The 25,553-nt window shown below is 37.1% G+C and overlaps 3 protein-coding genes across 6 annotated transcripts; all 3 read right to left on the bottom strand.

Moving 5' to 3' along the window:
• Nucleotides 1-1,372: 1,372 nt before the first annotated feature.
• Nucleotides 1,373-4,808, bottom strand: LOC132301059 (uncharacterized). Its single transcript, XM_059798347.1, has 7 exons — nucleotides 4,771-4,808; nucleotides 4,500-4,675; nucleotides 4,376-4,444; nucleotides 3,890-3,997; nucleotides 2,959-3,800; nucleotides 2,592-2,802; nucleotides 1,373-2,220 (listed from the first exon to the last, which is right to left on the bottom strand). Exons 1-7 carry the CDS (start codon nucleotides 4,806-4,808, stop codon nucleotides 1,373-1,375), a joined length of 2,292 nt encoding a protein of 763 aa, XP_059654330.1.
• A 707-nt stretch (nucleotides 4,809-5,515) lies between these two features.
• Nucleotides 5,516-11,233, bottom strand: LOC132299347 (protein OBERON 4). 2 transcript variants are annotated; one of them, XM_059795886.1, is made up of 3 exons: nucleotides 11,033-11,233; nucleotides 7,445-10,904; nucleotides 5,516-6,464 (listed from the first exon to the last, which is right to left on the bottom strand). In XM_059795886.1, exons 2-3 carry the CDS (start codon nucleotides 10,467-10,469, stop codon nucleotides 5,890-5,892), a joined length of 3,600 nt encoding a protein of 1,199 aa, XP_059651869.1. In that variant the 5' UTR covers nucleotides 10,470-10,904; nucleotides 11,033-11,233; the 3' UTR covers nucleotides 5,516-5,889. The 2 variants fall into 2 exon arrangements, with proteins under 2 accessions (XP_059651869.1, XP_059651868.1); XM_059795885.1 differs by having other exon boundaries at nucleotides 7,445-11,233.
• Nucleotides 11,234-14,776: 3,543 nt separating this feature from the next.
• Nucleotides 14,777-25,381, bottom strand: LOC132299346 (peptidyl-prolyl cis-trans isomerase FKBP42-like). Of its 3 annotated transcripts, XM_059795884.1 has the most exons (9): nucleotides 25,175-25,381; nucleotides 24,622-24,694; nucleotides 22,481-22,663; nucleotides 21,556-21,645; nucleotides 21,041-21,225; nucleotides 20,779-20,901; nucleotides 20,512-20,664; nucleotides 19,050-19,377; nucleotides 14,777-14,972 (listed from the first exon to the last, which is right to left on the bottom strand). In XM_059795884.1, exons 2-8 carry the CDS (start codon nucleotides 24,656-24,658, stop codon nucleotides 19,051-19,053), a joined length of 1,098 nt encoding a protein of 365 aa, XP_059651867.1. In that variant the 5' UTR covers nucleotides 24,659-24,694; nucleotides 25,175-25,381; the 3' UTR covers nucleotides 14,777-14,972; nucleotide 19,050. The 3 variants fall into 3 exon arrangements, with proteins under 3 accessions (XP_059651867.1, XP_059651866.1, XP_059651865.1); XM_059795883.1 differs by lacking the exon at nucleotides 14,777-14,972 and having other exon boundaries at nucleotides 18,898-19,377; nucleotides 24,622-24,706; XM_059795882.1 differs by lacking the exon at nucleotides 14,777-14,972 and having other exon boundaries at nucleotides 18,898-19,377.
• Nucleotides 25,382-25,553: the final 172 nt, after the last annotated feature.

Here is a 25,553-nt window from a genome sequence, read left to right as displayed (position 1 = left end):
AACTTGAAACAGATAGTTCTTAACCGATTATGACCCAATGCTTTGGTAAACATATCAGCTAATTGATCTTCAGACTTCACAAATGGAGTAGAGATGCTCCCACGTAATATTTTTTCTCGAATGAAGTGACAATCAACTTCAATATGTTTGGTCCTCTCATGAAATACAGGATTTGATGCAATGTAAACTGCTACTTGATTATCACAGAACAATGGAGTAAGAGCTTCAACTGTCAACCCAAGTTCTTTTAGAAAATGTTGTATTCATGTCAACTCATTAATGGTATGGGCCATTGCCCTATACTAAGCTTCAGCACTAGATCGAGCTACCGCCGTTTGCTTTTTACTTCGCCATGTAACTAGATTTCCTCCTACAAATGTGCAGTAGCCTGTACTAGATCTCCTATCTGAAGGAGAACCGGCCCAATCGGCATCTGTAAAACCTTCCACCCTGAGATGACCATTTGGTTTATATAGTAACCCAAAACCTGGAGCTTGCTTGAGATATCGGAGAATCCGAAGAACAGCAATCCAATGTGGCATTCTAGGAGCTCCCATGAACTGATTTACAACACTAACAGCATATGAAATATCAGGTCGAGTAATAGTGAGATAAATTAATTTCCCAACAAGGCGACGAAATCTGCCCGGGTCATTAAATAGATCACCCACATCAGCTACAAGTTTTGTATTTGAATCCATAGGAGTATCAACAGGACAACCACCTAACATACCTGTTTCTTCTAATAAGTCCAACACATACTTTCGTTGGGATAAACTTATACCCGTCTTGGATCTAGCAACTTCAATACCCAAGAAATACCTAAGTTTGCCCAAGTCTTGAGTGTGGAATCGATATTGCAGAAACAACTTCAACTTAGCAATGCCTTCAGAATCATCACCTGTGATCACAATATCATCTACATACACCACAAGAATTATGAAGCCAGCTTTAGTGCGCTAGTGAAATACCGAATGGTCAGTCTAACACCTATAAAGACCAAACTTTAGTGCTGCCTCAGAGAATTTTCCAAACCAAGCCCGTGGGGATTGTTTCAATCCATACAGGGCCTTTTTAAGGCAACAAACAGTGTGAAGATACTCCCCCTGAGCAACAAACCCAGGTGGTTGCTCCATATAAACCTCTTCTGCTAAGTCACCATGCAAAAAGACATTTTTAACATCTAACTGAAACAGAGGCCAATGTCGATTAGCCGCAAGAGAAATCAAAACACGAATAGAAGAAATCTTAGCAACAGGTGCAAACGTCTCATCATAGTCAATACCATAAGTCTGGGTATAACCTTTGGCAACAAGACGGGCTTTTAAACGCTCAACGGACCCATCGGGAAGATACTTCACAGTATATATACCTAGCGACAACCAACAGGTTTGGCACCTGGAGGTAATGGAACAAGAGTCCATGTGCCATTCTTATGCAAAGCATCCATTTCATCTTGTATGGCTTTCCTCCAACCCAAATCAAACAAAGCATCATGTACAGTCTTAGGAACAAATGTAATAGATAACTTAGAGGAAAAACATGAGAATAATGGCGACAAGGAATTATAAGAGACATAATGAGCAATGGGATGATTAGTAACACACGAGCAAGGAGCTTTACGAAGTGCAATCGGCAAGGAATCAGACACAGTGGAATTTGTCGGATCCAAAGACTCTGAAGATGATGAAGGAGGCACGACAGCAGATGGCTTTGGTCTTCTTTTGTACACCTGAAACAGGGCAGGTGAAGGAGAGCTGGGTTGAAGAGAAAGTGAGGGAAGAGGAACCGCAGGAAGAGGCGACTCGGGAGTGATATCAAGAAGTGAATCATTATCTGAAAAATATGGGATGGACTCACAAAAAGTTACATCCGCGCTAATAAAGTACCGTTGAGAAACAGGACCATAGCAGCAATAACCTTTATAAGAACGAGAGTAGCCAAGAGAGACACAGTTTGTGGCACGTGGGTCTAGTTTATCAAAACCAGGACCAAGATTGTGGACATAACATACACATCCAAAAACTCTAAGAGGAAGAGAAAACAAGGGAGAATCAGGAAATAAGATAGAATATGGAGATTTGCCATCTAATACAGATGACGGCATACGGTTAATAAGATGACAGGCAGTAAGAACAGCACCACCCCAAAATCGTTTAGGCATACGCATATGAAACAAAAGAGCACGGGTTACTTCTAAGAGAGGTCGATTCTTACGTTCTGCAACTCCATTTTGTTGAGGAGTATAAACACATGAATTTTGATGAATAATTCCTTTATCACTAAGATATGTATCAAAGGGGTTTGAGGAATACTCCATAGCATTATCAGAACGTAGAATACGAATTGGGCATCCAAACTAAGTTTTGACTTCTTTTCGAAATTTTTGAAAAATTAAAAATAACTCAGAACGATCTTTCAATAGAAACAACCAAGTCAGGCGAGAATAATCATAACAAATGTCACAAAATAATGAAATTTATTGATTGAAGAATGCTTTATTGGACCCCATACATCTGAATGAACCAAATGAAAAGGACTAGAGACACGATTATTAACCTTAGACTTGAAAGACACGCAATGGTGCTTACTAAGTTGACAAACTTCACATGATAAGAATTTCAAATGACTAAGACTAGGAACTTGACGCTTCAAAACTTGAAGTGACAGGTGACTAAGACGATAATGCCGCTGGAATGGAGACAGAGAAGACTGAAGAGCCATAGGATAAGGTTCCAAATCAAAATAATATAAGCCACCAGCTTCATGCCCCGTACCAATCTTCTTCTTCGTCTTGAGATCCTAAAACACACAAGAAGTAAGATCAAATGTAACAGAGCACTGGAGAGATTTAGTAAGCTTACTGATAGACATTAAATAAAAGGGAAACTGCGAAACATATAAAACAGATGAGAGGGACAAGGAATCACTAAGTTGAGTTGTCCCCAAACCTGAAACCTGAGTGGATGAACCATTAGCAAAAGTAACACTTTCAGAAGAAGGTACAGAATTAAAATCAGATAGACGAGAAGAACATCCAGTCATATGATCGGATGCTCCAGTGTCAATCCAAGGACTGCGAATGGAAGACAATAGACACGTGTGCGCATTACCTGACTGGGAAAAGGTAGCCGTGGAAGATAAATTAGATGCTTGCTTATAAGATAAAAACTGATTATACTCATCCCGTGGAACAGGGACTGTTTCTGATTCAGATACGTTGTGAGATCGAGAAGCAACATCATTCGTAGAGGAGGAAACTTGATTGGCATAACCAGATGGTTTGTCATGAAGGTCCCAACAAAAGTTCACAGTATGATTAGAAAGGCCACAATGAGTACATTTTCGTGATTCCCTGCCACGGCCACATCCTCCCCATGAATCACGACCACCATGGGTGGAGCGTCCCCCACGACCTCCACGGTAAGCATTATGTTCACCCTTTGAAACTACCCAAGCTGAACTCTCACCACTCTGCCCAGAATTCAAATTTGAGTTGTCACTGGCAAGTGTAGCGCGTTGAAGTCGAGAGAACACCTCAGCAAGAGAGGGAAGGGTGGGACTGCCCATAATCTGTGCACGAAAAGGCTCATATGTTGATAACAGACCAGTGAGAAAACGAACAACATTAAAGTCCTCACGTTGTTGTTGCATACCTCGAACATCAGCAGTAATGGGCTGATACATATTCAACTCCTCACAAACTCCCATAACAGTGGAATAATACGCCTCTATACTATGATTACCTTGTTCAAGATGGAAGTACTGCTTACAGAGCTCATAAACACGAGTAATATTACCTGTCCCAGAATACAATTGTTGCAATCTGTTCCATATCTCCTTGGCAGTATCCAAGTAAAGTAAAGTTGAACTGATTTGGGTTCAATACTGTTTAACAACAGAGAGATGATCTGAGCATCTTCCTTTTCCCATGCATCAAAAGAAGTATCAGTTTCCTTGGGTTTATCTTTAGTCAGATGATTGCCAAGACCTCTGCCTTGAGAAAAATTGCAACAGATTTAGCCCACAGTATGTAGTTCTTTCTATTGAGTTTAACTGAAGTCATGGGAGAATGAAGAATTAATGTGGGAGAAAGCAAATCTGAACTGGACACCATATTGAATCCAGGAAAACAGAGAAGGAGGGAAAAAAAAATTGCAGAAGTTGTATTCTGGCCGAACCTGGGAACGAGCCAGATCCGGGCAAACGGGTCGGGTCCGGTGGTAAAAGGATCGAATCCGGATAGGCGAGTCGGATATGGACAAACGGGCCGAATCCTGGTTAAACGGGTCGAATCTGGGCTATCCCTGGTTTAGTAAACCGGAATTGGAATAGCTATCCCAGGTTTAGTAAACCAGGGTTGGAATAGCATAACCGTGTAGCCAAACAAGGGTCTTCTTCTTCACACCTTCACAAACACCGGTGTACAACGCGGCGGAGGCGACTGCAACCCAATCACAAACAGTAACTACAACTTCCGGCCAAAAAACCAACCTCACATTTGCAAATCGAGACGGCAAATGTCGGCGAGCTCGCTGACAACCAAAGAGGAGCTGCCGGCGACAACGAAGAAAGCAGAGACGATGACGAACAAGCTTCAGATCTGATGACGACGAACGAGGCTGCAGATCCGACTACGGTGAACAAGGAATTGCCGACAACGACGAATGAGAAGCTGCCGGCAAAGACACCAAAACCACAATCGTGATTCCAATTGCTATTCAGACCTTATACAAGAACTCAGATCTTATACAAGAACAACCCACCTACTGACTCTCACACCCATGATCATTTTGCTCTGATACCATGTTCAAAATCGAGATAGAGAGAGCAAAACATATATACTGTATATTCAACACACTACCCTAATAAGCCTGTGTAGGCTTATATATAAAGGGTACAAGTCTTGCATAATAACACAAGGGTCCTATCAACTAAATGTAATTACATAATGACCCAACATATACATATATATAACTTCTAACAAAAATAAAATAAAATAAAATGAAATACTAACTGAAACGTAACCTCTATTACTGTATCGACATCTATAGAGGAAGAGAAGCCCTAGTTTAGATAGCAACAGTTGTTCCAGAATTTGATTCCAAAAAAAGCGGGAAATTAAAAAGAGTTACAGTGAAAAGCAAAGAATATCAATAATGATAACAACAGATATTATTACTATGTAAAAGAACCGCACCCAAGAAATGTAATTTTCCTAACCACGAGCAAGGAGTGTAATTTGCCCGGCTGATAACCAACAGTTTATGCGAAGTCAGGCAAAGGCAAAAGAACATATTTCTTTTTGTATAAAATCTAAGTGTGTGGATCACGACCAAATGTTTTATGTAAATAAAATTCAGTTTTTCCTTTCAAAAGAACCAATATTGTCTTCCACTATGTTTCGTTTATCGAACTTCCTTGCCTAGAAACACAAAGTACAGCTACATGTCAAAGCATTTGAAGTGCCTTCCATGCATCATCCTATTTGACAACCATGTTGGTCTACAAAATATTTATCAAAGAACACCAAAAAAGCAATTGTATAGCCAATATGTCTTTCAAGTAACAAAAACTTGATTTAAATTTCTCTTTCTAGATTGCGACCACCACTGGCTATCTTTTGTAACATAAAGAGATATGCAGCAGTCTCTGTACATATTCTGGTTAGCAGTGCACAGTAAGAAAACTAAATTAAAAGATACAGCCTAAAAACAATGATAACATTACGTGGACTACTAAATAACACAAGCATATGAAAACTCAGTGTCTGAAAGTAAAAGTTACCCATGATGCTGATAATAGTTCTTAAGAAATACTCTGCTGATCATCCTAAAGAAGCGCTTCATGAAGCCTCCCGGAATTTGATTGATTTATTTATTCCTTTTTTCACATGGCAAGGTTTCGTTTTGTAGCTTCCATTTTCAACAAAAGATCTTTAATATCTGCTTCCATCCTCCTCTTCATATTGAAGTATTCAAGATGAGCTCGTTCTAGAGCCTGCAGCTCTTCAAATTTTTGTTTGCGCATTTCTTCAGCCTCAGCCAATCGCAGTTTTCTGATCCGACTTGTATACTCTTCATCGATTTTTTCATTCTTGGCAATTGCAATGCGTTTCAGGCCTTCAGCTTCTCTTCTTGCATCATCAGCGCGTGTCTGGAACATTCTAGCCTCTGCATGTTTGATTTTCACAATGCTCTCTAATTCATCAAAAATGGGTTCCTTTTGGGTGCTCCTTTGCAAATCTGAGATCACAGTGCGTTTATCTTTCAGGCCATGATCAAAGCTGGTAAGTAAACCAGCATCTTTTTCCAACTGAGAAGCTTTTTCTGAATAAACAGATTTTAGCCATAAAGCTTCTTGGCTGGGCCCAGTAATCCCATTATTCCCTTCTCCGTGATTCTTGATGAATAGCTCCTTTCCAGACACAATGGGCGTGTTGCCAGACTTGAAGGAATCAGTTCCTGCAATCACACACAGAGATGCAAGTTGCAAACTTTCAGTTAGATTGTAGATTCAATAACGCTGAATATATAGCTGTTATTACAGTCCCACTGGGGCACTTCAAGAATCGTGGATGATACCCCAATAGTAACAAAGCATTTGCCATTTGCCATACTAACAAATAGTTAGAAATCAACAGATTATCAATTTTAAATGTTTCAACCCCTTGATGATTCACAAAAGAGCATAAAGAGAGAGTCCAAATTCATGAAGCAGCAAAATAAAATAGCTACAACTACAAGCCATCATACCGAACAGTCAACCAGTCTCAGTCACCAAAACACAAAGTCTATATGATCAGAACCATAATTATATTAAGCAACCAAATGTGTAGTAATAATAATCAAAACAACATATGCAAATACCATTTGAAAGAAATAGAAGATAGAAAACAATCATTTTAAAACCAGTGGCTATGCCGTGATAATCACTTAGAAAAAACAATAATAACCCTTTTTATGGATAAAAATAAGACTAGAAACAGGTATTCACGTCGGCAGATCTAAAATTGCAATGTCCGATGATACATTAAAGCCTCTAAATACATGTACACCCATTCCCAGTCAGTGTCCACAAAGATGTCGGGGTACTGACGACTGCCAAATTGAAATTACTTTTCCATGGAAAAGTATACAAAAGAAGTTTAAACAGAAAGAAATAATGAGTAATACAAGATGGTTGGAAAAGTATACAAAAGAAGTTTAAACAGAAAGAAATAATGTGCAATACAAGATGGTTGAGATGCATATACCTAATACATTTAATGGAAAGCAATAGCACAAAAAGGAGTGAAGTTTACAAAATTTAAATGCATGAGATTCCATCTTCCTAATATTTATTAAGTTTTTCCCAAAAACAGAACTAGTGAAAGAGTGTTTAGCTTCATGAATAACAGGGTTTAACAAACAAAGGAAAGTTCTTTGTTAAGTACAACACTTACCAGTAAGGAAACCCATGATGCGAAATCGAACCTCGTGAAGATCAGACTTATTTGTCAATCTTGACAACAATTGAACAGAAATGTCATGCAGTCGTTTCCCTCTCACATCCTCACTGGCACAGAAAATCCTTCTGACATATTCAAGTTCCTTGGAAAGAGTTTCAGCTGTCCAATCCTTTGCAAAATTTTGGAAAACTTCCTTCACAAAACCAAACATCTCAGAAGGATGATCACAGGCAACACAGTGGAACTGCATCTCTGTTGTTCCCTGAGCCCCAGTCGCACTACGACCATTTCTTACATAAGACTCGCGTAATGCACAATCCGCATGGCACCAATGAAGACATACATCACACCCAACCCAACTACATGTATTAGATGCCATGTCAAACTTGGAACATACGAGACACATACAAGCACTGCAGAAACCATTCTTCTGGACACAAATCTTGCAATCACATTCATCCACAGGCAAAAGATTCCGACAAGTGAGATTTCTGCATCTTAAGTTCAGATAGATCTCTGCCAAATCTGAAGATGGTATGTCATAATTTCTTTGAAAGAATTCTTGAAGACCGGTTTTCAGAACCACCAAGATTTCTAATTGAGCTCGATGGGACTTCTGTAGCATCTCCAAGGTAATGTCAGCTCTGTTTTGTAATGCTTTCTGTAATGCACATAGTTGCCACTGCTTTCCCGGACTCAGAATGATATCTCGGACAGCCTCCTTTAAACATGCTACAGATTCTCCTGTCATTTCGTTAAATCTCCTAGCCATTACATGTAGTGGTTCAGAAACAATCATGGTGATGTAACGGTCAACAAAATCAGCTCCACCCATCAAAAGTTGCCCTTTTCCGTTCTGGTTACTGCTCTTGTATAAACTACCACCATTTTTCTCTCTCATGACCCGCTTCTTGTCTTTGCTAAATTCTGATCCAGTTTCATGAGACCCAACACTCTGTGAAGGGGATCTAACGTCATTCTGGTGCCTCGACTGTGTTCCTGATAACTGTTTATGAATACTTAACTGCCGATCCAGTCCAACAGGTATTCTTGAACTTCCTTCTGCAACTCTAATATGCTGTCCATGCACAGCTTGACCATTTAAAATACCTTGTGATGCTTGAGATTGATGATATATGCCATTTCCGTTGGATGATATCCTTTGATACATTGGAGCTTCTTTGTTTTTATGTTCATTTGAAGACTGACCTTGCCAAGGGGACACTTGATCCCCTCCCTGAAATATAGGACGACTACCAACTGAATGTTCATAATTGTCGAATGAATTCTGTGTTAGGGAACAGCTTGGGTTGTGGGTAAAGGGTTGAGAACCTGAAAAAGACATTGAAGCAGCAAATCCATCAGAATTGGTACGAAATGTGCTGGGAAAGGACTGAACACTCCTCCCATGACTAGGGGAACCAGGAGCTTGCGCCATACAGTGGGAACCGATGGGCAACAAAACATTCGGTAAGCTAAGAGAAAGTTCAAGCGGTTCGAGTGCCAAGTTTTCATCTCTGGGCTTAGTAACACCAGATGAATCTGCTTTCTCCAGCTTTCTAACAGGGTCAGTGAAGAACAACTCAAAGCCCCTGGTACTGGGTCCTTCCATCTCACTATCCCTGTGCGTTAAAAGGCCTCCGGATTCTCTTTCATTCTTCACACCATCTTCTGCAGAATAAGTGACATTAGAAGGCAAAACAGCCACATTTTTTCCTTTGTCCTTGAAATTTTGGGTTATTTCCTCCGTTACAAGTGATAAAACAACTTCAGATGCTCGATTTTCCTCTGCGACTTTCTTACTTGGTTCAGCTAAATCCATATTCTCTGCCTTGACATCGAGATCTATATCCCTGTCTTCCTTGTGTTTCTCTTCCAAATGCGGCGACTTCTCGGCAAATCTATCATTGCTTTCTTCCTTCTCGGGATTGCTGTTTTCCCTGGCACTCTCTTCAACTTTACCACCTTCATCGTCAGCTGCAGTTCCAATTACATCTCCACAGCCGCTTGTCTCGTGGATTAAATTGCCCTGACAATCCGGTATACAGTTGACTTCCTTAACATCTTGAACAGGTTCCAAGGATCCATCTTTTGGTTTCTCCACAGAAACACTACTTTTATTTAGCTCTATATTTTCTTCAGATGATGATTTTGAACCATCCTCTAAACGTTTGTTCTCATCCAGATGCTCACTCTCAAGCTCCTTCTTATCGGAGTTGAAACCGACAGAAGCTTGATCTTCAGCTACAGGCTCAACTTCAAGAACAGGTTCAGGATCAGGTTCCAGCTCCCCTTCTTCCATTTCACTGGTATTGCCACTCTCTACCTGCAAATCTTCACTCTTCTTCACTTCAACACTCTTAGATTGCTCGCTTCCAGAGTCCTTCGACCAAGCAGGTGATTTTGCATCTCTGGACCAAGCAGGTGATATGGCATCTCTGGACCAAGCAGGTGATTTTGCATCTCTTAATCCTTGTGGAGATCTCACCTTCCCAATATCATCTGATGCCACTCTACTTCCTTTAACAAACTCGCCAACAGTCCTGGTACTTTCATCAACATCTTTTCCTCCTCCAAATCTCCGCCACGAAGAAACACTCCCCTCTCTCCGTGACCGGTCCCTCTCTGATCTAAACCCTTTCGGAAATTCCCTCCTTGGCCCAGAAAAGCTCTCTGTTCGATGAATCCGATCTCCACCATATCCACCACGTGGCGAAGAGCTCAGAATCCCTCGGTCACTGATGTCCCTGTACCGATCATAACTCTTTCTCCTATCATAGTTGTCGACATCATAATCCGGTCGCTTCCGAACTGGTCTAGAACTCTCACGATCATCTTCTAACCTATCATACCGAGACGATGAAGAGGACAAACCCTTTCTTCCATTTTCAGACTTGTAATAGCTTCGATAAGACAGAGACCTACTTAAACTCGAATCGTCATCCCTTCTTCCCCAATCTCTAGAAACACCCTTATCTCCAAATGAATCAAGATCATCACTTGACCTCAACCTCTTCATGCTTGATAAACAAAAACAGCCAAATAGGACCAAAAACAGAACATCAAAATAAAGTTACTAAACCTGAACTTGATATTGCAGTTCTAACCTCAATCTGCAAAAATACCCACATCTTAAACCATTAAAAAACCAGCATCACCTACTGATCTCATGGCTTTGATTTAATCGCATATAAAACAGCCATACATTACCAATAAGACACCCACCAAACACAGGCTAAACAACTTCAAACCCCAGATTCCCTACTCTCCAGCTGAAGCAAGAGAAAGTCCAATCACTGATCTCAATCCCCCCAAAAATAATTAACCAAAAACGGATCATCAATCAATGATTGAGCTCAAAACCCTAGATTCCAAATAAATCAAAATCATCACCGCCAACACCTACAGATCAGAATAGCTCCATATCCAGTTCACACAGCACAGCATAATCAATCTATATTTACAGCAACAGAAAAGGGACGAGCTTTGAAACCCTAACTTTACTTCAAGAATTAGGTACAAAAATTGAAACTGCTAAATGATAAAAAAAACTCTGATTTGAAAGATAAAAGAAGAGTTTACCAGAGGCAAAGGTAAGAGTAAGTGATTAACCGGAACTGTCGGAGAAGCTTGTCGGTATATAACCGGCGGATGTATTCCGGCGAGCGATGGTAGCAAATGCCGGGTTGTGGTTTTCCTATCTAGAGAGAGAAAAAATTAGAAGAGAGAGAGAGAGAGAAAGAGAGAGCGAGGTTTTGTATTTACTCGGAAAAAAGTTATTGTTTTTCTTGCAGTCAACGCAGTTTTAACTACTGATTGAGGATAGAGAAAGAGACTCGAATACGCAAGGTGCGTAGAGCGCATAGAAGTTGAAAAGATGAGACGGCGTGTGTATTGCGCTCCAGGCGCAGTTTAGCATAGCGGGGTCATCGTCAACTATGTTTCAACGTCCACGTCAGATTTGAAAAGGAGTCAAGGACTGAGGCCGACCTTTCGTCTCTTTTCTATCGAATAGAGTAAAAGGAAAAAGAAAAAGAACTTCCTCGTGATTAGAGGAGGGAAAAAAAAAAGTCTTACATGTATATTTTTAAAATAACAAAATAAAACAAAATATTAATCTCATAGAGTCATAGCCACCAAAACAAAAAAAAAAAAAAACTTTTTTTCTTAACCGGCATCTCAAAGATCGAGAGTTTAAATTCCCTTAAGACAAAATAATGTAGTTAAATTATTATTGGAAGTAAATTTTACAAAACAATAACATGAAATAAGAATATATATATATATATATATATATATATAATTTAAGGGAGAAAATTTTAAACTTTTCAACTTTAACTTTCTTTATTTGTCATTAGTAAATCTTTGACTTTTATAAACGATTTTTCTTCCTTTAATGTAACAATTATTTCGTCCGTTTTAATCTAAGTGAGTAATTTTTAAGGAGGCATACATGTCTAAAAATTACTAACTTATCCTTTTAAGTTTTGAATATTTAATTTTAAAATTTTAAAATTAAAAAATATATATAAAAATATATAAAATATATTATTTGAAAAAAGAAAGTGAACTAGCATTTAGACTGAGAAAAAAAGATAACATGATATTTATTTTGAAATTGAGAAAGTATCACGTAACTCTTTGATTTTAGAGAGGAATGGCATCAAGTTTTCCAATGTAATAAAAGTACATTTATTGATACCATTTATTTAAAATATGAGAATAAAATTACAATTTTCATTAGCTTCATCCTGCAGTCATAGAGTAAATAAATGTTTGAGATCTTCTCCACCCAAAAATTCTTATTTCTTTTCTGGAATTTCAACACTTTAAGTCTCTAGGGAAAAAAAAAAATCAAGAGACTAACCAATTGGTCCAAGAATAATATTTATAATTTGCTAAAAAAAAAAAAAATTAACATAAAAAATAATTGTTATTGGAAGGCCGATCGGTCAAACAAGAATATTTATATATTTTCTAGACTAAAATTTTAACTTGAAAAAATCATCCAATAAACTATGACTACGTGTCAAATGATGATTGGCGGACGAGTCAAACGTAAAAAAGCGAGTGTGCAGTGCGCTACAGTCTGCAGAAACTTTCATTTTTAAGTTACTATAATACAACCTCAACCAATATTTTGGGTTAATAGTGGATGCTGAGACTGCACGGCATCAGAAAGAAAGAAGCAACCAACTACTCTCTCACAATTTTGAGACTAATAATTTAGAAATTAAGGTCACTTTTTTATTGAGTAAAACAAATAAAATAACACGTTATTAAGTTGGATGGCGTTACTGAAAGAGGAGGTACCTGAGATTATAGAACGTAAATGGAGTCTATGTAAATATTGACAAACCAGATTAATAGAATTTACCCAATCAAAAAATTATACAGAAAGTTATTTGATTAACAGTTTGTAACAGCTGTTTTCGAAAAAAATTAATTTTAAAAAAAAAAAAAAAACTACTTTCTTTTATAATTTTCTAAAATCAATTTTATGTTTTTTGAAACAGATGACTATTTTCAAAACCGAAATTTTATGTGATCAGTTTTTTATTATTATAATTTTTAAAAAAATAAAAACTATGGAGATTGGTTACCAAAACAGCTGCTTTGATTGTATATAGCATCCATCAATTATACTTAAACTTATGCAACTGGTACAAAATTAATAAGGGTAAATTGCAATAAACCCTCCTGAACTTTACTCTCTCTCCCTAAAAACCTTCCTCAACTATTTTTTTTACAATTAACCCCTTGAACTATCAAATTTTTTGCAAAATTTACCCACCGGTAGCCTTCCGGCCATTTCTTACCGTTAATTATGCCACTGTTGATCACGTGCCATTCCAAAAAAATTAAAATGACAAAGTTGCCCTTAAGACCATTATACTTTATTGCCAACAGTTTGACTCCACTACACCTACAACTCCGGCAACAACACCGGCGCAATCACCGACACTCCCATGGAAAAACCAAGTCTTCTGTTATGTGAAACCACTCCCAACGAAAAACCCATGTTTGTCGGAATCACACTCCAATTATATACACACATACATAATGTAAGGATGGGTTTGGGAGTTTGAATTTTTTAAAGATGTATATTCAATTTATATTCAATCATACCTAATTGAACCTACAATCGGAGAGATTGATTTTTTGGATGTCATCAATTGACCACAAAGATACATAAAGAAGAAAATCCTAAAAAGGAACCCTATATCAACAACACAACCCGCATATCCTTCACAAATTCTCACCACAAACCACACCTCGGACACCACGTTCGTTGTGGGTACGAACGCGCCTATCAAGGACGGCGATGAATCAAAGGGCGTTGGGACTCTCCAATGACCGAAACTCTTCCGGTGGGCTCTATTGCCACGAACAACGACGTAGATCTGGAGTGTCGGACAGAGGAGTTGATAGAGCGTCGGACAGAGGGTTTGATTATTGGTGTCGATGCAGGGGCGGAGAAATCGACGTGAAGTTCATGGCGGCAAGGTTCACTGCAACGACCCAGCTCCTCATGGATCCGGATCATTAAACGAGTCCTAACCCGGCCTAAAAACATCAAAGGGTAAAATGGTAATTTCACCTTAAATTAAAATGTTGAGTTCCAAAAAGGGCAAGATGGTAATTTGTCATATTTCAATAAATTAAGACCCAAAGGACAACATAGTCATTTACGTGCATCACACAATAATTAAAATGAGATCCGGGGTAAAATAGTCCTTTTGGGGTAAAAATATAATTATGGCATTTAATTGGGTCATAAAAATAATTAATTTCAACTTCAAATGATGCCAAAGTGTAATTTTAAGAACTTAAATTGGTAATTACATGAAAAGGCAGAACCGGTCGACGTATACTCCTTATACGTCGACTGGTTTGGGATATGAACAGTGACCCACTGCCATGATACCAGTCGACTGATTTGGGATACCAGTCGACTGGTTCTGAACATAAGTTACAATGGATACCGGTCGACTGGTTTGGGATGTGAATTGCTCAAACATACTGTGAAGATACCGGTCGATCGGTTTGGGTTATACGTGGACCGGTTCTAGAAAATCTTCACTCCCATTTTCCACTGTCCTGTGTGACCTGTACTCCAACTTTTGGTCGTTCAACCACCCACGTCACTACACTTACTTGCAAAATTAATACATTTCAACAATAAATTCGAGTACAACAACCAAGTTATTAACATAATTTACCACATGTCACTAAAATACACTAGGATTTAGTGTACAAAAATAATAATTATATTTTAACATCAAATAAAAATACAATAACCATCAACAACATGAACTACCACACTTTACTTGAATACACAAAAGGCTTATGATTGGTTAAAACTTAATTACATTATCCAATGGCCATAATTGCAAACTTATTTACATTCTCCAAAAATTATGATTATACATGGAATGGCCGAATACAAAATAGCAAAAATCATCTTCTAACAACTTTCAACTTTGAGGTGGATTGGCATCCGCCGGTTCTTTTCCAAGACCTGAAAAAAATAATATATAGTAGGGTGAGCTATATGCTCAGTAGGTGACACTTAAGACACACATCTTGTGTCCTTGTGAATCCAATCAAAGTATAGGCCAATGGGAAATTGGGATCATGCAATGTAGGGTTAAAACAACTTCAATGTCAATTCCAAGTGTAAACAATGCAATGCAATGAAATGCAATGCATGATATGTCACTCCCCATTTTTCATTTCTCAAAACCATACTTTCTAACTGTTAATACAGTCCGCCCTTTGGTAACCCCGCCGTGACAAAAGAGGAGGATTGGCTAGTGTCCTTTACCCTTGGTAACCCCGCGGCGTCATTATGAGGCCCAACTAGCTCAACCACGCTAGGGCGACTCCCTAGTCCCCTCTAGGCTATATTAACCTCCGGCCCGTTGGTAACCCCGCAGCGACCGGGTTTATCAAAACCATTTCACAAAAACTCTTCTCCCAAAATTTTCGTTTTCATTTCAAAAACTGATTTCTCCCATTTCATGCAACCCAATGGCATGTACATGTATATGTGTCTCAAGCTTACAATATTATGGCATGTAGAAGTTTTACATTTTATAATTACTTCACAACTAAGCATATATCATATTCAACATCATCAATTGAGTCATCAACACATTAAACACAACAAAACTATCACCATAACATGCTTTTCACATAGAACAAATCATAATCAAAATCATGAATTTCTCTAGACATCAATTACACAACATTGAAACAATTAACTCTCAAATTAAGCATGTTTATCACACAAAGGAGATATGACTCACAATGGAACAAGAAGGAAGTGGATTAAGGGCCCCTACCTCAAAAATGGACAAAACCCTTGAAATGGGTCCTCAAATTCGAACTCCAAGGAGGGCACTAAATCTGGAATTTCAGGTATGGATGTGTAGAGCTCGATGTGCTCGACGTTTTGCCTCAAACGGCTCTCAATTTCACTAAGAAGTGAAGAAGTTATGAAGATTCAAAGATTTGAAGCGAAAAATGAGAAGAAAAGCTAGGAGCAAGAGGGAGGGAGAGAACTTACGCGAGAAAGAAAAATGAGAGAGCTAAAATATGGTCTCAAGACCACATTTGAGATAGTGGTGGGTCCCGCTTAAATTTTCTTTTCTTTTCTTTTCTACTTTTACTTCAATTCATACACCACACACACAAGTGCACCACATGCAAATACTACTTAAATCATATAAAATTAAATGCACAAAAATGCAACTAGACCCAACCACAATCCCGTACGCAACATGTGAAAAGACAGAAATACCCCTGCGACAACAAGATTTCCAGAAAACGGAAAATGCCGAAAATCGGAAACGTCACATTCACCGCCGCTGCTCTACCCTCTGCTTCATCGATCTCATCTGCTCTACCCATGACATCATGAATCATTTGGCGATCGCTTCTCAGCTCGCTTCTGGCGCAGCAATGGACGACGGCGTGACTAGTGCAGTGAAGAGCTCGGCTCGGCGGTGGAGTAGCGGTAGTGGTGAGCTTGGAGATGGAGAACGAAGAAAGCTATGAGAATGTTGATGGTGCCGGCGAGATAGATCCAGCGGCAGCAGATCCAGCGGAGACGACTGGTTTGGCTGTGGCTGTGATGAGCTCTGCAAAGAGGGAAATGACTAGGTCTTGCAGATCCGGCGAGACAGATCCGGGTCTTGGATTTACAGATCGGACCAGTCTTTTAGTCCTTGCTTCCTCATCCTTATCAAAGGAAGGGTAAGCTCCTTTTGATTTTCTCTTCGATCGGTTCAAGAGAGAAATACGACTCTACCGAACTACCATATGGAGCAGGAGAGAGAAATACAGTGACGATGGTTAGGCAAAGAGAAGTTTGGGTTCCAACAGCCTAATCACATAATTAGTTTTTGTAACTCGTGGCTCTCTGTGTACCATTTGATTTTGTGATTGGTTTGCTAACGGATTTTTGGTGATAGGATTCGGGTTCATGTGTCTTGGGTTGCAGAGAATAAGACCAGAGATTCGATTTGGTAGGGATAATAGAAGTGTTATCAGATTCTTATTTGTCTTCAGATTTTTGTTACACATCTGCGTTGAATACCACCACATACGAACAAGATGACGTCATAAGAATGATGGGTAATTTGGTAATCTCATTTTTCCGGTACCTGAGAGTTTACCTTTGTCCTTATCTGCAACTTTTAAATAGTTCAGGGGTACATTTGTTAATTCATGGTGGTTTTTTGCAATTGACTCATAGTTTGGGGGGGTTTATTGCACTTTACCCAATTAATAATTATATTTATGTTGCATTTAAAAATACAGAATTGATAATTTTTAACTGAAACTCAAAGAAATTTAGTTAGAGTTCGAACTTTTTTTTCTCTGTTAATTCCAATTATAAAGTACGCAATTATATGCTTATAATTGCATTCCTAAGCCAAGATTAGATCACCCTTCTAACTTCAACAATTATTATATTACTAGTCAGAAAATATAAAATGAAACGATAAAGGCCTGAAACTTTTTACTAATCTAATTTTACTAAAGTAAACAAATTATTTCGTTTGACTCGTGATGACCATTATTTAACTTCAAACTATGTCAGAATAATTTTTTAACCAACAACAAATAAAAGTGCATTCACGTGAGAGTATTTTCCATCACGTGATGACACTGTCAAAATTGTTTTTGAAACCTAAGTTACAGTTAGTCACAATCAAAAGTTATTCAAAAACTATTACTACTACATATTGCTTGATTTTAGTGCAGTATATATAGTTTTAAAAGTAACATATATTATTATAAAAATAAACATATTAGCACAGCAGTCAAACTAGAGGTCACAGTTTTTGGTGTATTTTCAAGCTGTAGTTTAAACTGTCATATCTTTTGTAAGGGTTTTAAGTTTCAAAAGAGAATAAATCACATCTTTCCTAATCATCCTAAACAAAGGAGCCATATAAATTCTATACGAAAGATAGGGGTGAATCAGGATCCTCTCCGGTGTAACCAAATAGAATCAAGATCCTCTCCGGTGTACATTTGGGCAAGTGCCCTCTAATACATTTAAATCGACAATGCAACATTAATCGATAATGCAACAAAAATGCAATATCAATTTGTTGGGAATCCCCTCCGGTGTACATTTGGGCAAGTGCCCTCCAATACATTTAAATCGATAATGCAACAACAATGCAATATCAATTTACCGGATCCCCAACGTAAATATTTTAAGTGTGCATTGTCAATGTAGTGTGCTACATTACTGATTTAAGTCAATTGGATGGTGCTAAACCCAAAGTGTACAGTTTCTCAGCCATATGAAAGACATGAATTGTTATGACTGGCTCCCTATTCACCAAACACAGGTCTAGAGCAGTCACAAAAAAACTGGGGTGACAAAAATACTATATTATAAAGAGTAAATGAATTAATAATGCCGATCAGCAAACTGGGAAATGAATCGAGCAAATGAAATACGATGAATTCCTTTTTGAAGTTGTATCGAAAACTAGCAGTTCAAAAAGGAAAATGGAAGGGAGAGGAATAAGCAAAAAGATCCCCTAGCAAGATCTAGGTATGGCGGCAACAAACCTAAAGGTTTTTGTAATTTTGTCTAATAGTGGTGACTAGAGGACACCTCTGATCATCATCACCCTCGTTGTCTTTATCCCAAACGAATGGGATAAAGGCTAGGACGCCTCTGACCATTCACCTCTATTGTGACATGCTCTTTCAGAGTCATATGTAACAATGGGATCAATCAGCTAAACTAATTTTTTCAAATTTTGCCTCGTCGTGGTGATTAGACAACACCTCTGATCATTGACCTCTATTGTGTTACGTGCTCCTTCGGAGTCATGTGAATAATGGGATCAGTCGGCTAGACTAGGGCATTAAGATTCTCTTCATAGACATACCACCTAAAGCACAATTTAGGATAAAGTTAAGAAATTAACAAGTACTACATATATTTTTGACAAACATGGTTTACATTCATGACAAGCAATCAAGAGTTATGCTTAGCTAAAATCTCAAATTATTGGCTAATAAATAAAATTTACTGAACATGCCTGTTTACTTCATAGCTTACTTTAATCAGCCTTTTGCCTTTCACGCTTGAGAAGTCTATAAAATAGTGACAGCAGCCATTGCCAAATCAGGATCAGCCAATTAGTTCGCTTCGGTTTCGGCTCTGGTCTTGATCCAAACAATCCTTTGTAGAGCTCCTTTTGCTTCTGATAAATGGCCTTGTCGTGTTCAGCAAGTAAACGTAATTCCCTCGCAATAGCTTTGTCCTCAGGAGCATATTTGCGTGCCTTGAGAAAGTCCTCTCGTGCTGCATCTGTCTGCCCAAGTTCTGCTCTAGCCTTTCCCCGTCTGAACAGTGCTTTCACATTGTTTTGATCCTCAGACAATACCTAAAGAAAGTTTAACCATTCTTTGATTAGATGTTAGGGGGAGTTGTCTGCTACTCTCTTCAAATATAACATTTATTGGATCTCTAAAAGCAGGCTAACTTCAATTCAGTTGTCAAATAAACACAAAGATCAAACCATGTGGAGAAGATAATGGACCAGTCGCTCCTAAATATTAGCAAAAATCTCAAATTCGTGTAACAACTGTCTGGGTTTTTTGCTTATGGCATCTCTACATTACAGTTTAAATGCATACGCACGGTACTAGAAGATAAGATGCTGCATACTAACAACAAAATAGAACTCTAGTTTGGGTAGAGAACAAACCACTGTTATGTTATTGTATATGCGTAGTAGGAACAAAAAGGAGGGGAGGGGAACTGAAAAAAGTGAATGAAAAAAACAGGAAAAAGCTTCAACAAATTATAAAAAATGAAAAGAAAAGAAAAGAAGCAATCTCCATTCAGGCCTCAGCATCATCAATACAGATAAATGTGCAAATGACTCATTAGCAATAAAAATGAAAATAGAAAAAACACATAAATCGAGGAGATTGGCTGATTTGGATATGGGGGTTGTTTTCAATGCTATTATGAGAATAATCAGAAAATTTTGGAGGGATAGCATGACAAATAAAGACCGCATTAACCTGATGAATCTTTTAAGGTTGAAACTCAGAATAATAGAGGAGCTCTAATGGAACTTCTGAAGTTTCCAAGGTCGTTGTTTATACTCACCTTTGGCTTTTGTCTCGGCAGGTGTATTATTCTACATTTTACCCCTTGCTATAGTTCAATATCCCACCCATTCCTTTAGAGTTACAGGGAAAAGGCTACAAGGAGGCGCTACTATCACAGCTTTGACTTTTAGGTTACGTCACGGACCTCCCACCAAATCTGTGTGTTTTTCATGCATTCTGTGCTATTTTGCTCCTCCCTTCCAATATAAAAATATATAAATGGAAAAAAAAAAATCTATTTGAATTTACTATAAAAACTGCTGTTTAGATAGGCCTATATAAATTGGATTACCAAGGGCCCACTTTTCTTTGACAATTAGCATGTGGGATAAGATAATCATAAAACAGATCCAGAAAAATGAAAAGAAAAATACAACATTTCTATGAAATTTACATACAATTGTGCACTGCCCAATGGCTTCTTCATAGCGTTCAAGTTTTATCAGACATGCTGCCATGTTGAGGTGGCAGGGATTCTTTACTGCCAAAGCCATCTCCTGGTACTTACCAAACAACTGGAACATGAAGTCATCCCCCATATATGCTATGGCCTAATGCTCACAAAAACCACTACAATATGTAAAGAAAAGGGGAAGAAAAATTATACAAACAAAATGCCAATAATGAATGATAGAACAGGAATACTCAAGACATAAGTTCGTAACCATTTCATACTGTTGCATGGCCTCCTCCAGTTTTTCCTCCTTGAATAAAGCATTTCCATCCATCTTTCTTCTATCTGCTGCTCCAATCCTCTCCTCCACTGTCATGTCACCACGAGCTTTACCCTGTAATACATATTACTCAAATATTTGCGTTATCAGTGCCCTAATGAGGTCCAACTCAAAAATAAAATAAAAATATATATATAAAGCTTTTAGGGTTGAATTAATATATTCATCTAAAATTTATTTGTGAATAACTTACTTCCTTGGTTTCATCAAAACCAATAAGCTCAACCTCATATAGAATATCTGCCATGGGTGGAACATTTGGGAAAGAGAAGTTTCCTTCTTTCCCATACCCTAATTCCCAACCCACATGTAGCAATGCACGTTCACCAGATTTCATGCTGGACACACCAATGCCCAGTCCCGTCATTTCTTTCTTCTCTGTTGCAAAAAAAAGCAATGGACATTCATGTTATGCCTAACAAAAATTTAATTTGAAGAAATGTGCGGCTATCATCAAATAACACAATCCAAACAAATATAAACAAATCAAATCACTTCCAGAAATATTAATAGAACATAAACCAATCACAAAATAATCAATTTTTTGCATTGCCGCTTTATGAATATATAGTAGACAGTTACAGACAAATTACTAGGAGGTACCCAAAATCAGGTTACCCAAGTATCATGTGACGATTTATAAAAACAAAATTTCTAAATAACAGAAACAACTTACTGGTGAAAACTAAACAACAATCAAGAAGATACCTTTTCCCAACACCAACTCGAATGGTCTTTGTTCCTGCCACGTGTCTTCAAATTTGTGCTGGGTGCTTTCTGTCCAAGCCCTATAGTGCACTATTACAGCAAACAGGGTTACTCTAATGTTCAGAACACACAATTAGATTAGCATTTCTTCATAAAACTCCCACAGGATGAATAACCATAATTTCACATCAAGTATCAGAACTTATTTTGCTGAAGAGTCTAAAACACTAGGTAGTGTCATACCAAAACAGACTATTAAAAAATTGAAGCTGACAAATCACAACTAAATTATGTGGTATCAGAATGTAGTTGCTCTATTCTTTTACTTTATTAAAAATAATGATCGATATGATAATTATAATCTCATATAAGCAAATTCAACAAATTTCTAACATGCACAACTTATGGAAGGAAAACCAAGCAAACTATCCCACGTCCATCTAATATATTAACAATGTAAATTACAAGATTACACAAACTCATACATGAAAGTGCCTGGCTGCCTGCTAGCAAGTATCAATATAATCATCATAGTAACCCAAACCACAGAATTTGTGCATTACATAATTTAGAATTAATGCCTGAATTTTACTATTTCCTGGGTTTTGCACACTCCGATTTGGCCTATGATGATAGAATATTATAAATATTCTGGGAACTGGGAAGTAGGAGTAGCACGAGAGATATCTATACAAATTGAAAATTCACACTTATGAATCAAGGATGAAAGCAGTCATTAAGATTCCTAGATGGTTGACCTAGTTTACTGCTTTCTCAACTATATTTTTCGGCCCTACAGTGCATTATCGCTTGTTGCAAAGTTACAGTAGTCACTGAAACATGTTATAAGTTTTTTTTTTTTTTTTTTTTGATAAGTCACTGAAACATGTTATAAGTACAGCAATGAGCATTGTTATTGACTTACAGAAGCATGTTGAATATTTGGATGGCTTCTGATCATGACCTTCTTTGATAATTTGCTTCGTCACTTTCTCGTGAAGAATTTCCACTTCAGAATCTACTTTGGGGGGCCCACTGCCATCTTGAGGAAGTTCTCCATGCACGAATGAAGCACTTTCAGCAATAATTTCATTGTCGCCATCTTGATCTGTCAAACGTTGAAGGTGTTATCAAATTCCACAATATTTCTTCATGAAACCAATATAAATATTAACATTCAAGTTACGCTGTCTAATTCAAACCATATTAAAAATTTGCCAGAATTTTTCTCTTTTCAACTTATTTTTCCTTCTGGGATTAACAGAAATCTCCCCAACCAACAAAATATCATTGAACTAGGCTGGATGCAATGACACCAAACATAGAAACAAAATTGACAACAAGTTTTTGGCAACCCAACATCATATCAGAAGATGATTAGTGGATTCTTCTGCTTTCCTACAAGTAGGACCCATTTAGAAGCATCTTACATCTGCTTCCCCTTTGCTATCAATTTTAAGATTGCCTCTAAAACTGCAGTCTACAAACAAAGAAAAACTCAACTCGGGAAGCTTTTTTACTTGCCAAACGCCTTTCCAAGGCAATCCGATTGTACATCCATTGTATAATGTTGGTTTTAGCTCATGGGTAAAACTAGAAGAAGAATCAGACTGAATAATTTTACATTTTTAGACATGCATATATTTTATCATTATTCCAGGAAAATATGAAGCATTTGGAATAATAGCTAACGTTGGATTAGCTGGGAATCACATTAGATAGCCAATTGTCTAAACCCATAATTGGTCTTTTATTAATTGATAATTAAAAGGTTGGCAAACCTATATAAAGAAATGCACGTACATGTGTGTATATATATATGGGACAAGTGCAGAAAACACCCCTAAAGTATACTCCGTGTATCACTTTTACCCCCTATTTGAAAAAGTGTGCAAAAAAACCCCTAATCTTTACACAGTGTGCAAAAATACCCCTCAATCATAAATCTGACATAAATTACTGCTTTAATACCCGTTTTGCCCTTTTACTCTTCCGAAAATGCCCAAGGGAGTATGTATGCTACTAATCTCATAATATAGGTGTGTTACGTGAACATTACCTTACATTTTTTTTTTTACTTTTTTCTCTCTATATATATATCTAAACTTTTTTTTTTTTTTAATTTTGAGAATTTGTAGAACAAGGATTTGAATTTTTTGACATTTGAGTTTACTTTTTTCTACTAAAAAAAAAAAAAATTCTTTATTTTTATTTTTTTTTCCATACCAACACTGTTAAACAAACAAACAAAAAAAAAAAAAAAAAAAAAATCTCAATATCAATGTGCACTGGTGTTTAGAGTTTGGAGCATATTTGTTTTCTTTAGTTTGCACTTCATATTCATTCTTTTATTTTGTATTTTTATCATCATTTTTCTTTTATACTTTTATTTTATCTTTACTTGTCCGTTGCCGGCGTTGTTCAATAGTGTCATTTTCGGTCATTTTACAAAATTTATTTTTATATATTTTATAAAATGGTTCAGTAGGATAATTTAGTCAACTTAGGGTTTAAATTTGTCAGAGAAACCTATGTGCACCAAATTGAAACTTCAGGAATGTTTTTTACATGTGAGGGCGTCCTCAAATAGTATCCTTTTCGGCCATTTTACAAAATTATTTATTTTTATATAAGGGTAATTTAATCAACTTAGGGTTTAAATTTGTCATGGGGACCTATTTGCACCAAATTGAAACTTTAGGGGTGTTATTGGCACATGAGGGTTGTGATATGCACTGTAAGCATATTTGGTGTTTTTTGCACTTGACTCATATATATATACACACACATATATATAAATACATGTGTTGCATCTCCCACCATCTCTTGCTTGTGGAGCATAATTTCATGTTGAATAAGAAAAATGCTTCAAAAATGTGAATTCAATCAGAATTTGTGGAAAACAGCATTAAAGGAGCTGATGAATCCACTCCTTTTTTATGTTCTGATTATAAACAAAATGGGTGGTCAATTTTGCACTCTAATTGACATATACGAAATATTGCAGAGAAAAAAATGATTGAATATATACTGTTTGTCTCACAATGCCATAATCTAATAAATTACCAGCTGATTGATTTTGCTTCTCCTGATTCGCCTCCATTTTTCAAATCAGTAACCAAACGATCCACCAAAATTTCTGCACAGAAACCTAAATCAAATATTTTTGAAAACAAATTAATCTCAAATAACAAACTAAAGTACACTTAAAACTGAGCTTCTCTCTTCCAAAAAAAAAAAAAAGTGAGCTTTTTTCCCCCAAAAAAAACTTAAAACAAAATTAAAAGATTTATAAAAATAAAAATAAATAAATTAACCAAAATCTCGACTGAGTTCATTTTTGTTAGATACCAAAAACAACACCAAGTACAAAATCAATGTTTTGGTACACAAAAAAATTGTATTGTTTTTTCTTTTCTGCATTAATTTCGCATCAACCTGACAAAGTTCGAAATTGAAAATGCAGCAAAATTGCTAAGAAAATAAAAATGGCAAATTTAAAGATCATTATACAGTTCTATACTTTTGTATAGAAAAAATGAGGATATTAAGTAAGAAATAAACAAAATTAGAGAGAAAACAAGTTAAGCTGTGGATAATGGGTGCTGAATTCACTTACTGGTGATTGAATCTTCGGCAATCGAATTCGAGAGCTTCTGTTTATTGAAAGGGAATACAAATTAGAGGTAAGATGTAAATGTTCGTGTTGCGATCAAAGAATATTCTAGAGAGAGAAACGCGTGGTATATAGATCGGTTAGGTAATAGATGACTGTGTAGCGGAGACCACGAGAAGACGACTATCGATTATCGACAAAATGCTCGAAGGCCTTCATACCATATTTATTCGACCCTAAACCAGTCGGGTCAATCAGCAAGCTTGTATTTAAATTCGACCCGAATCACGCTTAAACAATAATCGAACTTTCCCTTTAGTTTAACTTTCCAAGATAACGAGTTTTAGTATTTTTTTATTAGAGTGGCAGTGATTCCAAAATG

Source organism: Cornus florida, unplaced genomic scaffold (assembly GCF_030987335.1).
Source record: "Cornus florida cultivar Cherokee Brave unplaced genomic scaffold, ASM3098733v1 CherokeeBrave_3.0.0_Hap2_Chr03, whole genome shotgun sequence".
In the NCBI taxonomy this organism is placed as follows: Eukaryota; Viridiplantae; Streptophyta; class Magnoliopsida; order Cornales; family Cornaceae; genus Cornus; species Cornus florida.
Note: the sequence above shows the minus strand (reverse complement) of the source record. Positions and strands in the feature narration are given on the sequence as shown.

What these genes read in the sequence shown, in the direction of transcription:
- LOC132301059 (XM_059798347.1), bottom strand. Translation starts at nt 4,808, where the DNA reads ATGGTATCAGAGCAAAATGATCATGGGTGTGAGAGTCA. An exon ending in GACCCTTGTTTGGCTACACG is followed by an intron (nt 3,998 to 4,375) that starts GTTATGCTATTC and finishes ATTTTTCTCAAG; the next exon opens with GCAGAGGTCTTGGCAATCAT. An exon ending in CTAATGGTTCATCCACTCAG is followed by an intron (nt 2,803 to 2,958) that starts GTTTCAGGTTTG and finishes TGTGTGTTTTAG; the next exon opens with GATCTCAAGACGAAGAAGAA.
- LOC132299347 (XM_059795885.1), bottom strand. Translation starts at nt 10,469, where the DNA reads ATGAAGAGGTTGAGGTCAAGTGATGATCTTGATTCATTTGGAGATAAG. An exon ending in CATCATGGGTTTCCTTACTG is followed by an intron (nt 6,465 to 7,444) that starts GTAAGTGTTGTA and finishes GTGTGATTGCAG; the next exon opens with GAACTGATTCCTTCAAGTCT.
- LOC132299346 (XM_059795884.1), bottom strand. Translation starts at nt 24,658, where the DNA reads ATGGAGGCGAATCAGGAGAAGCAAAATCAATCAGCTG. An exon ending in CGAGTTGGTGTTGGGAAAAG is followed by an intron (nt 21,226 to 21,555) that starts GTATCTTCTTGA and finishes TTTTTGCAACAG; the next exon opens with AGAAGAAAGAAATGACGGGA. An exon ending in GTTTTGATGAAACCAAGGAA is followed by an intron (nt 20,902 to 21,040) that starts GTAAGTTATTCA and finishes TATGTATTACAG; the next exon opens with GGTAAAGCTCGTGGTGACAT.